The sequence below is a fragment of the Vespula vulgaris genome, chromosome 21 (genome assembly GCF_905475345.1).
Source record: "Vespula vulgaris chromosome 21, iyVesVulg1.1, whole genome shotgun sequence".
NCBI lineage: Eukaryota > Metazoa > Arthropoda > Insecta > Hymenoptera > Vespidae > Vespula > Vespula vulgaris.
In genome coordinates this window covers 1519831-1537598 of record NC_066606.1, presented here as the reverse complement: position 1 = coordinate 1537598, position 17768 = coordinate 1519831, and the positions used below count along the sequence as shown (strand labels likewise).

Below are 17768 nucleotides of genomic sequence, written 5' to 3'. Positions count from 1 at the left end.
TACATTTATTTGGTCGATGTAACTATTTGGATTGTTTTATTATTATTTTGTTTCCTCTTTACTCTTCTTCTTCTCGTTATTCTCAGTTGTCCTTTCAAATTTTTCCTTTTATTAAATTCTGTTGTGGCTTTTTCACAGATTTCTTCCTTAAAATGTGGTTTACTGCCAATCGGACAAGAAAGTATCGTTATTGGTGAGGTTAGCACGCATCATTATGTTGGTGGAATGCTTGATCCGGAAGAAAGAGAGAAAATTACTAGAAACCTTGGTCCTATTAACAAAGTAATGCTTTTAACCAATCGTGGTGCGCTTTGTTGTGGTGAAACAGTGGAAGAAGCTTTTTACAATGTATACAATACCGTATTGGCCTGTGAAACGCAGTTGAAACTTATGCCAGCTGGTTTAGACAATTTAAATCTCATTTCGGAAGAATCGAAGAAAACGATCTTCGAAGCATCAAGAAAGCCTCCAATTCCTCAGCATACTTCAGCACCAGAATCTACAGTGATAACAGAGAAATTAGAAAAACGTTGGAGAATAGGTGGAACGGAATTTGAAGCGCTTATGAGAATGCTCGATAACGCTGTAAGTATATAATCTATTTCCTGATTGTTCAGTTTCATTCATAAAGAAAACGATTAATGTCTCTTTTTTTTCTTATCTTTTTTTTCTGTAGGGTTTTCGTACAGGTTATATATATAGAAATCCACTTGTAAAAGGAGAGCCTCCAAAACCTCGAAACGACGTGGAGGTACCACCAGCAGTTTCATCTTTAGGATATTTGCTCGAAGAGGAAGAATTGTACAAGCAGGGGTAAGTACTCAACACAATTCAAAGTTATTATTACGAGTACAACGATTAAAAGATTTTTACTATAGTTAATTTCTTCAAATTCTAAGTTGTTATTTTAATTTATTGTATAGGCTTTGGAAAGGTGGTCGTAAAGGTACAGATAGGTCACGTTGGTTAAACTCACCGAATGTGTATCAAAAGGTGGAGATTTTGGAAACTGGTACTCCTGATCCGAAGAAGATTACAAAGGTAGAAGTTATTACTTTTGAGAATAAAAACGAGTAAGCACTTATAAATTAAATGAATATACCATTTAAATGCCATACGCGCATATATATATATATACACATATGTATATATATATATGCATATATTACAAATGAATTCAACGCAGCTAAGGCCATCATTCCGATCGTTAAATGAAAATTTGTGTTCGCAGATTTTTGTAAAGATCATACATGTTATATATAATGTATCCGCGAGTTTTTAAATACACTGCGGAAGGTACGTAGGGAATAATACTCGCCAAATATTCCTAAATAGTTATAGAAGAATTCACATCAACGATACTCCTCTTCTCCTTCATTTATCAAGTCGTATTAAATTTGTACGATCTATGTTATGGAATATCGTACAAAAATGTCAAACCTAAAATGTATTTCGAGTACATATTATATGCAGTACATTTGACGAAGGAAGAAGTAGATTCCAAATTTTTTTTTTTTCCAAAATATACTTATGCATTCCATTCATGCATCGTCCCATTAAAACGATGATGCATTTAATGTTTCTAGCTTAGCTTTCATATATTATAATGCTCATCTTATATATCGCATAGTCCTTTTATGCTTTATACTGTTATAAAAGCAAAATGAAAATTATTCTAAGCAGTTGATGGATTAATATATAAAACAAATATCGTATCTCATATTAAATATATGTTAATGGATGTATCTTGTGAAATTTTATATCGTTATACATGGGAGATCAAATGAAATTGATCAATCCTTTGCATATATAATATTTAGATGACTTCAGAAGACATTGTCACGTTGTAGAATGATGCACCATCGTCTATTTCATTGTTTATAATGATATACATCGAATTGATATGTTGCAGAATATAACACAATAATAATATAATACAGAATATAATAATTTATCCAAGTAACTAGTTGAAGTTCAGATTTATCATATATAATAATTTCTCTTTTTTGAAATAGGTTCCACTGCATTATCGAATCACGTTTTTACAATGTGTGCGATAAAAATTATAGTATTTATTAAAATTATCATATGTGTAACTTGTGTGTAGTTCGTTAAAAAGAATTACTTCAGTATATCTGATATAGAAAGGAGCACAAAGTAAATATTGTTATCAATGAATGCTGGATAGATGTGAAGTACATAATACTTTAATGATTATAAACATATGTAAGTGTATATATAATATACATATACATATAAAAAAATATATATATATATATATGTGTGTAGGATTGTGCGTCATTTTGTCTTCTGTAGCTTATTCATGATCGAATAAAGTTTAATCCGTTGTCTAACACGTCTCAACAATGTTTTAACTATTCGAAACATATATATATAAATTAGTCAAAATCAAAGAATGGTGCGTGTGCACGGGTGTGATGTACAATTGCAGATTGATGATCTATATTCATCAAAATTTATCAAAATAGACTGATAGTCATTTTTTCTTTTATGTTATTTGCACGTTATATTAGTATGCATTTCATTTCTTCTTCTATTTTTTTTCTCTTTTTTTCTTCTGTGATACATCATGTATGCTCTGTAGAAAGTAATAGAGTTCGTCGGATTGAAACCTGTATGAATGTGTGCCTGTTGGTCGGTCGTGTCAACGAATTCTCCATGACCTCGGTATACATCCACTGCATTTACAAAACCAGGTAAAATGACCCTTCAAACGTTTCATACAGTTGACGTTTGATAACGATACTGTAATTTCAAAAAGTTATATACTAAACAAATTAACACGTTATTTAAAATTGATTTTTTTTTTTTTTTATAAATTTCTTATTCGAAAATATTAAAAAAATGAGCGTCCAAAGAGAAAATAATATTTATTATATAGTTTAAAGAAAAATATGCAACGCAGGCACACATTACATGCAGTACTTTACTTTTTACTGCGCAACCGTATGTATCATTTATTGGTAAAATTAAAAAAGAAAATTATATTGGTAAAATATATGAAAAGGGGGTCAACTCTCTAATGCTCTGGTTTTGTGTGCAGTGGGTGTCCGATGGATCTCCGACCCATAGCAGTACTCCGGTGAAGATCGATGGTGCTCTCCAGTTTGTACCTAAAAACACTAATCCGAAAGAATTCAAACAAATACAACAGCAGGTAAGTGAATATATATTTTTATGCCATTTTACGAAATAATTCTATTAATACATAACTTCTTTTTGCAAATTATATACTTGTGCTTTAATATAATTAAGTTTATGAATTATTCAGAGATGTAACACTAATATAACGAAAGCACGCATGAATTTTTTCCTTTTATTAGATAAAAGACTATCGTAGAGCAGATAAAATATCGGCTGGACCACAATCGCACATATTGGAAGGTGTTACGTGGGAAGAAGCGAAAAAAATGCAGGTAGAAATTTTAACACACACACATATGTATATGTATTAGCTCATTATCTTACCTGTATATCTATTTATCAACAATTTTTATATCAATGTCTTAATTATTTTCAAGGACGCTACGATCAGTGGTACCGGAGAGCAAGTCGTTCTCGTAGGAGCAGCCAGTAAAGGTATCATACAAAGAGGATTTCAACATAACGCAATGGTTTACAAAACACCTTACGCAAAGAATCCATTTGACGCCATTACGGATCAGGAATTAGATCAGTATAAGAAGGAGGTAGAGCGCAAGCAGAAGGGTGATCCTTGTAAGCGTTGAATATTTATCATAAAAATGTTTTCGTTTTACAACCGGGAAGAAAGTAATGTATAAAGAATTTTTTGTAATTAGATGACGAGTCACAGTCAGAATCGGAGGCATTGTCGTCATTCAACATCAGTCGTGCAACACACGAATCTAGCACTGCCAAGAGTCCGATTCAGTCACCGGTCTCTGTTACGTCTGAGACCGAGGAAGAGAGTAGAGACGGTAAGAGAAATATTCAATTAAATTTATTATTATTATTTATTATTATTATTATTATCTTTTATACTTTTTTTTCCCTTGTACGATACGCCTCCATCATATAAAAAGAAGACCTATGTTTATTGCCAATTGTTGTTTGACGATCAAAAATTGTTTGACGATAAAAACATTAGTAACAGCGTTTTTTATTTTTTTATCTACAGAACCACGAGTTTTACGGATAGAAACGAAACAAGTGCCTGCGCCCAGTCAGCCAGAAGTCGTTCTAAGTGACGGTAAGTGTATTTGCAATAATTTACAAAAAATTTACAGAGAACTAATCGTTGTTATACCATGCAAGAATGGTTTGGCTGTTTAGAAGATATGATATGAAACGCAAAGTAGTATCTAATGGTTTTAGAGTTTTTGGAATTGTCGCATGTTTATTATCCAATTGCATACCTTGTATGATTATACGTTTGGATCTTCTTTGATTACTCCCCATTAATAAGTATTTCTTGCAATAATAATAATAATAATAAGAATAAGAATAAGAAGAAAAAAGGAAAAAAGTATTCTCTATCGCATGTGAATATTTTTCCTGTCCTCCCCAATTTTGACGTATGCATGTAATCGTTTATTCTTGATACAGCATATGCGACTACAGAGTTCCTCAATGAAATGCGACGTGCTGCGATCGAAGCAGAAAGTGATATTAGCAGGCAAGGTAAGCGGTTCTTAGTTAAGGGAGGAGAGGTTAAAGGAGAAAGAAGTGTGTTGTATCAGGTAACGCATGATCGCACGTTTGCCTTTAACGTTACAAACGCACACACGCACGATTATAAACTATACATTTTTCCCTTGCATTAAATATTTATTATATTTTGCTTCTAACATGGTTAAGAGAAGGAATCTTTATGATCGCTAACGCTTGCACCGCATACATACATGCCGAAATTTCTTGTACAAATTTTATGTCCGCACTTATCATTATTTTTTTTTTGTTTTATTTTTTTTTCTCTTTCGTAACAATTTAACATACACCCAAATATGTTACGATCTGCTAAATCATTTCTATATACTTATATTATTTTGTGATTTAGCGATCGTGCAATAAATTAATTTATTAATCTATATATATATATATGTATATACATATATACACACATGAAAATGAAAAATTTATACGTCGTGCTTGTTGTCATGCTTTTACTTCTTCCTTTCTATTTTTTATTTATTTATTTATTTATTTATTATTTTTTTATTTTGTTGACCATAGCGAGAGAATGATTTTTTAATACGAGGCGCACGATAATACGGAGTTGATCGAAAACATAGAGAAGAATCTCGAAAATGTTATCGTTTATTTTCAATGGGATTATAGAGGGAAAACAGGGATGATTGGGGTGGAAGGTGTGAGCGATCCGTGATCATAACGAGCTCACAGTCGTACTACTCTCGGAGCGAATAGATTTTGAACGTGGAAGAAAAGAAATCTGTTTTTTAGAAACTGAGGTTCGTTTGTCTTTGGACAATGTCATTTTACAGATTGTGCTCTATCAAGCGGTTGCGGCAGCGAATCCAGTACTAGCGTTCGTTCAGGCTGGCGATCTCCCGAGCTTCATGATAATCCGCATTTAAAGGTAGTTCGCAGTTCAGTCGTCGCCGAACGTATGAAACCCACCTTGATCGAACGTTCGTGGAACGCGACCTGGAAGCCGGTTAAGAAAGCTAACGACGAGAGCAATGGTAAACAAGTCGCAGATACTCGTAGCAACAATGAAACGCGATTATTGAAGAATTTTTTGACTCGTATTAAAGCGAGACGCGAGTTCTTCGATAATTACGAGAAGAGAATGCTGAACGGCGGCAACTGTGCGATTCAAGGGAAAGATGGGAACAAATTCGCTCGAGAAAAATGTTCTGATAAATTTACTAACGATCGAAACGAGGATAAGAGACCTAGTGACGTGACTCAAGGATTACCTTCCAACGTAAATCATAACGACGAGACTACGGAAAATGATGCGGCAATAGAGAAAGCCGACGACGGGACGTTAACGAATTTGATAAACGAGAAAATATTTGAGTCTTCTGAATGTCTGGTGGATGATGATCGAAAAGATTTAACTTGTCGCAAGAATGATACAAAAGAGAGGAAGGATGTAAGTTACTTTAGCGAATGTAAATTTATTTGGGAAGATGATTGTCAATGCGTGACCTGTTTGTCGATTCCGAGGAAGAACAACGAGGGATCGTACGATCATAATCGTCGTGATAGTCTAGGTGATGTGATAAAATGTATAAACGACAAGATCTTGCCGTCTCGTGCTAGCTTGAACGCTTTGCCAGTGACGGACGCCTCGGTGAAGTATAATTTGGATTCGACGAACATGAGCTTGATCTATAGTTTGACGCCGTCGAACGATGTATCGACGACTTTAGCTTGTGAGAATAACGACAACGTTGACAACGTCGTTAATAGGTCGTCGAACGAGGATGATGATCAAACGAATGAAACGACGAAACGAGCGAACGAATCAAATTCTATATCCGAATGTCCATCCATGGAAAATATTCATCAGGATGATTCCACCGATAATTCGTTCACCGATTACCACGAAAAATCCTCTAATAACGGATCGGATATATTAGAATTGCCGACGGGTACGATTCTAGAGTTGGAAGATTTTCTTGGTGCATCTTTTAGCGAGGAGATGAATACTAGCGTTAATCAAATAATAGCGGAACTCGATGTTAATCGAGCATACGTCGAGGCAACGAGCATAGTGGACGAGGTTATAGAGGAGGCATCTCGTATTACATTTAACTTGAACGTATCATCGAAGAGTACGATTTCTACGGAATCAAATTTGATCGTTATCGACGAACTCGTACATCACGTGATCGATCAGCATGACACGGGAGATAAAGTTTTTGTTTCTACACCGAGGATCGATCATGACGAGAAGTATATCAATGGATCGACAATCTTACACGAGTCGAGTAACGACGTTATTGAAACAATTAAAAACAATAATATTGAGGAATGTTCGACGATAAAATCAATAGATCGAACAACCGATCCATCGATTATCGATAAAACGTTAACAACGTGTACTTGTCTCGAACGTCGTTCCTCAGGGAAATCGAACGAAAATGACGATAAAAAGTCTCATGGCAAAGACGGCATCGATGATAATATTCTCGAGAAAATAGAAAATATTTACGATGACGACGTGGACGAAAATCGTAACGTTCGATTAATAACGGAAAATCATTCGGAAAAGAAGAAGATACCGTTGAACGACGAGATAGTTCTCGAATTTTGTTCTATAACCGATCGATCGAACAACGACGTTTTAACGTTAAATTTTCAAGTGAAGAGATCCGAGTCGGATGTAGAAAATAATTCATCATTCAATGAAACGACGAAGATGTCGCGTAAACGTAAACACAGTGAGATCGAACGTACAAACGAAGAAGGAAACGTTAATGTTGATTGTCAAACGAATTTGGAATTTTCAGATCATGATCGTCATCACCATCATCATCATCACCATCATCACCACCATCATCATCATCATCACCATAAGAACTTCGAAGATACCACGGTTAACATGGACGGGGTTACGAGTACGAAACAATATAGATCGAGCAACGGATGGATCGTAATCGATGATAAAATAACGACAGTCGATAATGAAAACGTAAACTCGAACGATGTTTCATTCGATGATTGCAGGAACGATCATCAGTGTCATGATTTATCACCAATAACGGAAGAGAATAGCAATGAATCGTTTAACGAGGAAACTACAAGCGTGCTCGTAGATACTTGTCTCGAATGTTGCGTCGATTGTTCATTGGAAAGTCGAGAAAACAGGACCGAGACAACAACAGCAACGAAAACGATAACAACGTCATTCGTTGAAAAGGATAGTATAAACGTCAGTGCCAGCGAGGAATCGATTAAATCGACGGATTATTATACTTGCAAGGACGATAGTAGCGAGTACAATACGTCTGGCAGACCATCATCATGTTCAAATCCATCGAATTTCAACGAGTCGGCCGATCGAGTATCCATTTCTTCGGACGCGACGTATATCATTTGTAACGATTTCGAGTCACCCTCAGAATCGCCAATCTATGTCGATTCTAAAAATCATTTTACATTCGTCAAGGATGACGACGTAGGACCTAACGACGTTCTCGAAACGACGGAAAATGCTAAACTGATGAACTCTAAGTCGATAGTTTTGTCTACGAAGAACGTCGTCGAAGAACTCGCCTGTCTCGACGAGATCATTAATCCGAAAACTGATAATTTTCAAACGGATTCATTTTATTTCGGTAAAAACGACATTACTACGGGATCTCACATGCTTCCACGATACGAGGATTCTTCTTTGTACAGATTGGTATCAGGGATGAAACTGAATAGTATCAATTCTTTGATCGAATCCACCCAAGACGATCGTTCCTTCATTTCGGAGCAATGAGATTTACTTGTGATTTAGTTTTCAAATTCTTATTTTTTTTTCTTTTTTATTATTATTATTTTTTTTTCTTTTTCTTTCGTTCGCACGACCACAACTATTTTTCTGATTGACGTTTCGCTTTACTTTTATCGCTTATCTTCACTTTCTAATTTTTATCTATAAATGTAATATTCTTTTCTTTTCACGAGGAGAATAATGACAGATTAGATATATAGTTTAATACACGGAATGATAAGATACAGATAAGGCAACGTAAGTTAAGGAAAAAAATCAATTTGTTTATTCACGTTTTCTATTTTTTTTTTCTTTCGTTTGTTCTTTTTTTTTTTATTTTTGTTTTTTGATACTTCATTACGAATGAGTAAGGAGCTCATTTCTTTCCCTTTTTTTTTTATGTTTTTCCATCGCACAAATGAACGTGCTAATGATTTTTCTTTTCTATTTCTCCTTCTTCTTCTACTGTTTTTTTATTATTACTCTTTTTTATTATTTTTTATTTTATTTTATTTTTTTTTTTCATTATATTAATGTAGGATCGTAGGTCAAATATATTAATGTACATAGATACATTTACTTAGTACGGAGACGCTTTATGCGTTCCTGTTTTTATGATAAGAATAATAAACGTTTACGTTGTGTCTTAAACATTTACATTGATGAGCAATTTTGCAGGAGTACTTCTTTTTTTGTTTCTAGTCCCTTCTAACGAATTCGTGTGGTAATTGTTATAACTCAAGATGGACGAATAAGTTCTACGGTTTGCATGTTTCGTACGATTATTCTTTTGCTCATTGACCCGTTGCACGCTTAAAAGGATCATTTGTCGCCCCCGATTTAATTCGTTTTATTATCGAATTTTCAGAGATACTCTGGGGAAAAAAAAGAAAAAAAAATGAAAATAATAATCTTAATTTTGCGTTGAAATAATGGCACCGTTCTGAAACTCTCAAGTACGAAGGGTTAATATAATATTTTACATAAAGTTTTCTTGGTTTTTAAATAAAACATGATATATATATATATATAATAAATTTTATTGCAGATATTCATATGTGTTTATATATTTATATAATTTTTTTTTAATATCTGTAATAAATTTTATATATATTTATTATTATAAATTGTATATATGTAAAAACGTATTCCTTAGTCCCTGGTATATCATTTAATAATCACGAACGCACGGATAATTAATCTCCCTAATTTCTTTCGACATTATACTGCTTGTTTTTGATCGATAATTATACGTACCTCATTAAAATGTTCTACCAACGCTTTAATCGAATCGTACGTGCCACCTTGCCTTTTGCACGATCTTTGGTGAATCTACTCGAACGAAAAGAGAGAATGTGTGTGTGTGTGTGTGTGTGTGAGAGAGAGGGGGAGAGGGAAAGGAAAGGGAGAGGGAAAGAAAAAGGTTAAGGGTCACAACACAATTCACTGTAACGAGCTATATGATCACAATCACCTAAAAAACATCAATCACAATAACGCTATCCTGCATTTGTAAGGTAAGTTGCGATTATATCGGTACGCTTATTTATCCAATGGCTAACATTTTATTAATATTAATTATTAATATAATCTTAATCCTCGGAGATACACAATTGAAACATTTTTTTACATTTGAAATTGTTCCATCGTATATGTTTGATCTGACAAAAGATTTTTGTAAAAAAAAAAAAATAGAAAAGAAATCTTAAAAAAAGATTATCGATTATCCGAGAATTAATATTTCAATTTAATTCGTGCGATCGTTTTGTGTTTTTTTTTTTTTTTTTTTTTTTTTTTAATCGATCGACGAGAGCTATATGAATGTTCGTTAAAATAAAATAACTTTTGTGTTTCAGGAGAAAATACCGTAAACGGCGATCACTCGGACGCCCATCACAGTACATTTTCTCAAAGTAGCAAGGAGGTTCGTTAAACATTCATTCCTTTTATTTATTTTTTTTCTCTTTTCTTTTTTTCTTTCTTTCTTTTTTTTTTCTCTAAAATTTCTTCTCTCTGTCTTTCTCTCTCTAAATGTGAAAACTAATACACGTGTCCATGTTTAACGTTTAATAATGTTTAATAATGTGAGAAGCATCTATGGTGTTTGGCTTCTCGTTAATTTTTTTTCTCAGAGCTTTTCGAACTTTCCATAACAATTCATTTCTTATTTATTCATTGTCATGATGTTCACAATTGATAACATGTACGTCGTGTCTTTATCGTTTGTTTTTTTCTTCTTCTTTTTTTTTTCTTTTTCTTTCTTAATGTCTAAAAACGCATACATACATTTATATGCATAATTTTACTTTCATGCCTGTTCCGTTCCCAGTCTCTACTATATTCATCGTGGCTCCTGTGGTCATATCATATAAATCATACGGCACATTACATCCAATACAAAAAATACAAAACAAAAAACAAATTAAAAAATAAAAAAAAACAAAACAAAAACGACAAAGAACCACATAAATTACAAATGCTTGCAAGCGCATCGACGTACGTAGGATCTGCGACTTTAGACAGCCGTATGAATAATTAAAAAAAAAAAAAAAAAAAAAAAAACCACGCAATTGGAATTTCTACTCGAGAACGCGGTATATAAGAAAGCCATAGTTAAATGGGCAACCCTAGCTGCTTGTTTTTACAAAGCTCGAAGCTTCGACATAGATGTTCCTCTTTCGTTCTATTTTCTATATATATCCTTTCTTTTTATTTGTTTTCTTGTTTCCATTTTTTCATTCAAATCGCCATTTCATTGCCTATACAATAGTGCTAATATGCATGACTCGAATGCAATCGAAGGAGAAAGGTTTAGGATCTCCAAGGACTCTCTTTTTATTTATTCGAAATTTAAATAATGGCTCGAAGTTTCATCGCTCTAAAAATTTTTGATATTGATATAATTTTACAAAAATTATGGAAGCATACGTAGTGTATTTTTTTTTATTTTTATTTTTTTTTTTTAAGCGAGCCATTCAAAATTTTTCAATCGTGACAGATCGATCAAAACGAATAATCAAATCGATCGTAACGAGATTCACTGAGGGATCCTAAAACCATATCGACGACGTTGCGCATGTGCATGCGGAAAGGTTTATGGTTACGGTTGGGACCTTCCGTGTTAAGGGTTCCATGTCGCAGGACGTGAGCGTTAGCGAGGAATCGCCGAAGAAGGAGAAAAAGAAGAAGAAGGGCCTTAGGACGCCGTCGTTTCTTAAGAAGAAAAAGGAAAAGAAGAAGTCGGTCGAGGCGTAGGTAGCCATAACGAAGGTTCGTATTTTGAGCATAATATTTTCAACTTTATTTATTTTATAGAACCGTATTAATTTTTTTTTTTTCATATCCGATTTAATCAATCTTTTTTCGAATTTCCTTGAATCGTGTAATCAATGTTCGAACAAAAATTTCAATTCGCTTATATTCCAAATCATAGCACGACAAGGACGTTTCTTTCTCTGTCGTATTAAATTGTCGCGTTAATATATTTCTTCCGTAAAAAAGAAAAAGAAAGAAAGAAAGAATATTTTGTGAATTACGGAAAAAAGAGAAGGTCAGTTTCGAAGCAGCGACGGCAATTGATAAATTTTTTTATACGTTTCAAAAATATGTATAATTATCATTGTATTGTTTCCTATCTTTATAAATAGTTTTGATATTTAATTCTTCAATTATTTTCATTGAGAAAAAGAAACAAGAACGAGTAATGTAATAAATATTGTTTAAAAAATATATTATTCAAGATAAAAATTTGAATGTCGTTGCTATCGTTGGTCCGAAAAACACGATTGAAAGAGAATATTTATCAAATAATTTCCAGATTACAAATTGCAGCAGCTTTATCTCTCTTGTTCATTGAACGACAACGTATTATTATGAATAAACTGTTATATAAGTGTGAAATAAGTGTTGTGTAAAAGTCGCGTAGATTAATGTTCCTTTTTTTAAATTATTAGCGATCGTAATGAAATTAAAAAAAAAAGAAGAACGGAAAAAAGAAAAGAGTTTCAAATGTGTTTTAGAAAAGTGTTGGGATGTGTGCTGAAACAGGTGAGATTTAGAGTGCGGGATTGCAGCATCGCTCTTAGAATTAGTCGAGCTATTGCTAGTTGCATTTGCAGTCTTTGCATTATTAGGCAAAAACATATCGCATCATCTTCACTGTTTTTAGGCCAGTAAAAACGAATCATCGCGACTTGGAAAATATAGTAGTACAGTTGTCATCGTAATACATAGCGTCGCGTAAAACTGGACGTCGAGTAGTGATTAAAAAAAAAAAAAAAAGAAAAGAAAAGAAAGAAAAGAAAAAGAAAAATGATAAAAATCTTTATATGTCCCATATAAAAATTCTTTCTATTTCCCTTTTCGTGATTAAATTACTTTTTTTGCGAATTAAATCTCGTTAAAATTTTTATTTTTTTTTTTCTTTTACCTTACAGACACTGCCACGAAGAAAAACTTACCGTTAATACGAAGAAGCGAACACGAATTTTTTTCCGAGCGAAGCACGAAATGTTGTAAATCAATAGGAAGGAGCATGGAAACCCGAAGGCAGGACGACCAATAATATAAATGATCAGAGGCCGAGAGAGAGAGAGAGAGAGAGAGAGAGAGAGAGAGAGAGAGAGAGAGAGAGAGAGAGAGAGAGAGAGAGAGAGAGAGAACGATACATATATGTTGGAATGAAAAAAGAAATGAAAAGAAAAGAAAAGAAAACAAAATAGAAAAAAAAAATCAAAGCGGCCGAACAATAAATCACAGCATCTTTCCAGGATACAAGACTGCCATCGCATTGCATCTACGATAAGGAATCTATAATAGTACCGTTGTGTGTGTGTGTGTGACATTTTTACGTTTTTAATTTTTTAAGCATCGCACACCAGTGTATTCTATTAGCTAATACTTGATTCCGTCTCTCCCCCATTCCCTTCTTGATATAACATATATAAGTAGTACATCCTTAAAGGCCATTTCGAAGGTGCATTAAACAGGGATCAGAAAGATTTTTTCTTACAAAACAAAAAAATAAAGAACGAACAGAGAGAGAGAGAGAGAGAGAGAGAGAGAGAGAGAGAGAGAGAGAGAGAGAGAGAGAGAGAGAAAAGAAAAGAGAAAAGTTTATTCAAAAAAAAAAAAGGATAACAAAATCGCACGTGTACGCGTCCGCAGGAAAAGGGAGGGGAGAGGGTGGTAAGACGGTAACAATTACCTCCTTCTTTCTACGTCGCCACGAATCAAATTAATGTTTTTCTTTTCCCCCCGTAGTATTTTATTTTATTTTATTTTATTTTATTTTATTTCATTTTATTTTTTTTCTTTTCTTTTTTTTTTTTTTCGTTTGCCCATGCAAAACGAGCTTGTACCTTTAACCTGTTAACCGATGACGACGATCATAACTCGTCAGAAATTTTTTTTTAACGATAGTACGTAATACATACAAAAAAAACAAGAAATAATAATAATTATTATAATAATAATAAATATAAATAAATATATATCATTCGTTATTTTTCTAATTTTCTTTTTTCTTGTTTCGTTTTTTTTTTCACTTTCCATTAATCGCATCTACATTGATAATCATTTTTATGTTTTATTATGTATTGAACGAATTTAAAAGAAAGATCCCTTTAATCGATATCGTTATATTTTAATCGAATAAAAAGTTATATCGTGTATATATAATTTACACGTTTTTATTTACAATCTCTGACAAATTTTACGATTAACAGGTTAAAGGAGTCACTATCATATATATACACACATATATATATACATATACATAGAATCATATTACGAAAGTATGTTTCGTAAAAGTCGTGTAATTTTTTCTTTTCTTTATCGTATCGGACTTCTCTTATCGACGACCAATACGACATAACAATACATTTCGCCAAAGACGGCCCTAGTCATATTCTTTACTCGTCTTTGTCGAAGACACCAATGACAGCTTGTGCCGATCTTTGCGCTTTCGAATTCTCGGCCCGAGCATCTACTATCCTCTTTTTACATACATATATACATAGATACATACATACATATATACATAAATATACATGAAAACGAATTAAAGAGAACTATAAAAACTGTTGCTTGTTAAACAAAAATCGATACTATGAATGTATCTTCTCAAGTCGTTTATAACGTCGATCATGAGGAGGCGGGAGGTGGGGGAAAAGAAAGAAAAAAAAAAAGAAAATTAACAGAGAATCGCAATGGCTCGTGAACTCGACTCTTAACTTTTGTATTTTTGTTTTCTTTTTTTGTTTGTTTGTTTGTTTTTTCTTTCTAATTGTCTACGAAAAAAGAGAATTAACGATAATCGTCATCGTCATTCGTCATCGTCATCATCGGATTGTAACTCTCGACGCGTTTGAACAAATCGATTTAAAAGAAAAAAAAAGTATCTTCATATCTAATTTAATTATTTATCGGTGAGTGTTATTGAAAGAAGATTTTTCTTATCGACGAGGTTTTCGATAGAAGAGGACCGAACGATTTTTTTTTTTTTTTAAATCTGTCTTTCTCTTTTCTTTCTTCCTATCCTTTCTTTCTGCGCATTTATCCTTTGACGACGAATTAACTCTGTCGAAAGAAAAACAAAAAAAAAGGAAAAGAATAATAAAGAAAAGAACAGAAGAAACGGAAGAAAAAGAAAAAAAGTGGAAAAGAAAAAAGAAAGAAAGTGTTTTATTGGACTACGTTCTTTTCTCTTCATTCGTACAAATCGATTTTATTTTCTCTCCATTTATTGTCGCTCGATATCATAACACAACGATAAGATGGAATCGCGTGTTTAACAATGCGTTTTAATACGATGAGGCGAGTATAGATTAAACGAATGATTATGGAGAGAGAGCGAGAGAGAGAGAGAGAGAGAGAGAGAGAGAGAGAGAGAGAGAGAGAGAGAGAGAGAGAGAGAGAGAGTTTGTTAAAGTGGCAGGGTCGTGTATTAATTATAAAAGCATGTGCAAATATATTAAAGGCGTTCGTCGTTGTTCGCATAAACGCGAAAGCATTAACGACGGAGCTAAGCTGTAAGCTGTTATTAAGTTATTATGAGCTAGAATAATGTAATTTTGATTATTCGATCGAGGATACACATTTACATTTAAGAGATACTGTAAATTAATTCAATTTTATAAGACCAAAACTTATACATATATATATACATATATACATATACATACATACATATATATGTACATATATAAACATATATATATACGTATATGTATATGTATATGTATATTAACCTCTTACAAACTTATTTGCAAGTTGATTATTATATGAAAATATAGACGGAGTCACTTAGCAGCGAGAAAAGTCTTCTACTGCCAGACGTAGATTACATATTTTCCCGAGCGGGCGATTCTGTTTGTTTTCTTTATTATAGTTTTAACATAAAAGTCGATATTTCTAAGAGTCGAATTTATTATGAGAGATCGGTCGTGTTGTTTCGCGGCGTTATACGTCTTTTTTTTCTTTTTATTATTTTTTAAATATTATTATTATTATTATTATTATTATTATTATTATTATTATTATTATTATTATTATTATTATTATTATTATTATTATTATTATTATTATTATTATTATGTTTACTATATTATTAATTTTCGCTTATTTGTAAAGGTACACTGTTCATCGCGTTTTACCCCCGCTCTTTTTATAGGCTACAACAACGTATAATAAGTTTTACAAATTTAGAATTGACAAGGCTTATGTATTACGAGCATTGTGAAGGCTTAGATGTTATGTGCAGTATTACGAATTATTTCCGAATTGTTTACAAGATATATATGATATATATATATATATATATATATATATATATATATATATACACACATATATACATATATTGCTATTTTGTAAATCTGTATTGGGACATGATTTCTGATTGAGAACGATTACAACAAGTTAACGAAGAACAAGGCATTGAATTCCTGTCTCAATATGGTATCATTTTAAACGATATCAACACGACGAAACGGAATATATATATATATATACATACATACACACAAACAAACAAACATATATATATATATATATAATACTTTGTATATGATATTTTACCTCGAGCCGAACATTGAAATGTATATCAATTTGAACGAAACGAAAAGTGATCTTGAAAAATTTTTGGTTTAGATACATACATACATATATACATACATGCATATATACGTGAATACGCGCATCCAAATTATTCTTCGTTAGGAGGGCATTAAATGAATAAATTATTTACGAAAAGTGCGTATTAGGTTTGTATAATAAGTGTGTTGCGCAGGCTATTCGTGATTATACGCGCTTTCTCCTCCTCCCCCTCGCCGCTATCGCTGCCAGCCCTTTCACTCCTCTACCTGCTCAAACGTGGATATTTTTCTCCACGTATTTATGCCCTTCGCAAAATAGTAAGATACGAAATTATCGTGAAATAATATCATTATTTAGTTGATATATAAGATTAATAGAGAAGTTGAGAGATAATGGATACGTCAATTTTCGATTAAACGAGACATTTAAATGATTATCATACTTACGATGTAAATCATTATATTTTATATGCGCTCCGTTTTTGTTTTTCTCTCTTTTTCATTTTTCTTTCTTTTTTTTTTTTCTTTCTCCTCTAAGCACAAACAAGTCCGAAATGTACTTACTTATTTACGGCAATGAAGTTAAACTAATGAAATCATTCTAATGAAGAATCGCAAAAGAGAGAATGCAAACACGTAGGTTGTACGTACTGTTATAGTGTTCAATGATTCTATGTTTAAAAAAAAGAAAAAGAAAAAAAAGTAAAGAGAAAAGAAAAAAACTTCGTAAGATTTATAAAAAAAAAAAACAAAAAGAAAAGAAAAGAAAGAAGACGCGAAAAGAATATCAAATGAAATTATAACACGTAATCGAATCTGGTAGTAGAGATTATCAAAGGTTCTTAAACGCACGTTATTTACGAATAAGATGCAAAGAATTATTAATAATTTGACGATGTCAAATCCAACGCAATTTTTATTATATTAATAATTATTATGGGAATACCAAATTGAATTGAGAGTACCAATTTTGGGCTTCCGTAAAAGATATTTCATTTCAGGAGGCCGCTATTGCCGCCATTTATTGCCATCAGACGACGGACGATTATACGCACCTACACGCATGAGATTCATACAAAAAGTCCGATATACACGATTTATAAGATGTAATTCCTGTAATTAACGGAATTTAATTAAATATAACAGCTGCTGTTATACTGCCTAACAATAAGTAAAGAAGGAAAGAAAGAAAGAAAGAAAGAAAAAAGAAAAAAGCACTGTACCGATGAAAGAAAGAA

At 32.6% G+C, this 17768-nt stretch overlaps 1 protein-coding gene across 8 annotated transcripts in view; it reads left to right on the top strand.

Moving 5' to 3' along the window:
- The window catches only part of LOC127071323 (protein hu-li tai shao), a 23345-nt gene extending 5577 nt beyond the window's left edge, over nt 1-17768 (top strand). For 2 of the 8 annotated variants that reach the window (XM_051010446.1, XM_051010448.1), the window contains exons 5-14: nt 139-585; nt 677-813; nt 924-1041; nt 3065-3178; nt 3345-3437; nt 3543-3738; nt 3822-3959; nt 4160-4231; nt 4588-4662; nt 5484-9566. In XM_051010446.1, the coding sequence (XP_050866403.1) occupies nt 139-585; nt 677-813; nt 924-1041; nt 3065-3178; nt 3345-3437; nt 3543-3738; nt 3822-3959; nt 4160-4231; nt 4588-4662; nt 5484-8440 (4347 nt within the window). In that variant the 3' untranslated portion in view covers nt 8441-9566. Of the gene's footprint in view, nt 1-138; nt 586-676; nt 814-923; nt 1042-3064; nt 3179-3344; nt 3438-3542; nt 3739-3821; nt 3960-4159; nt 4232-4587; nt 4663-5483; nt 9567-10290; nt 10359-11560; nt 11705-12870 lie in introns of those variants that run through there. The other 6 variants (XM_051010450.1, XM_051010449.1, XM_051010452.1 and 3 more) reach the window with 6 other exon arrangements.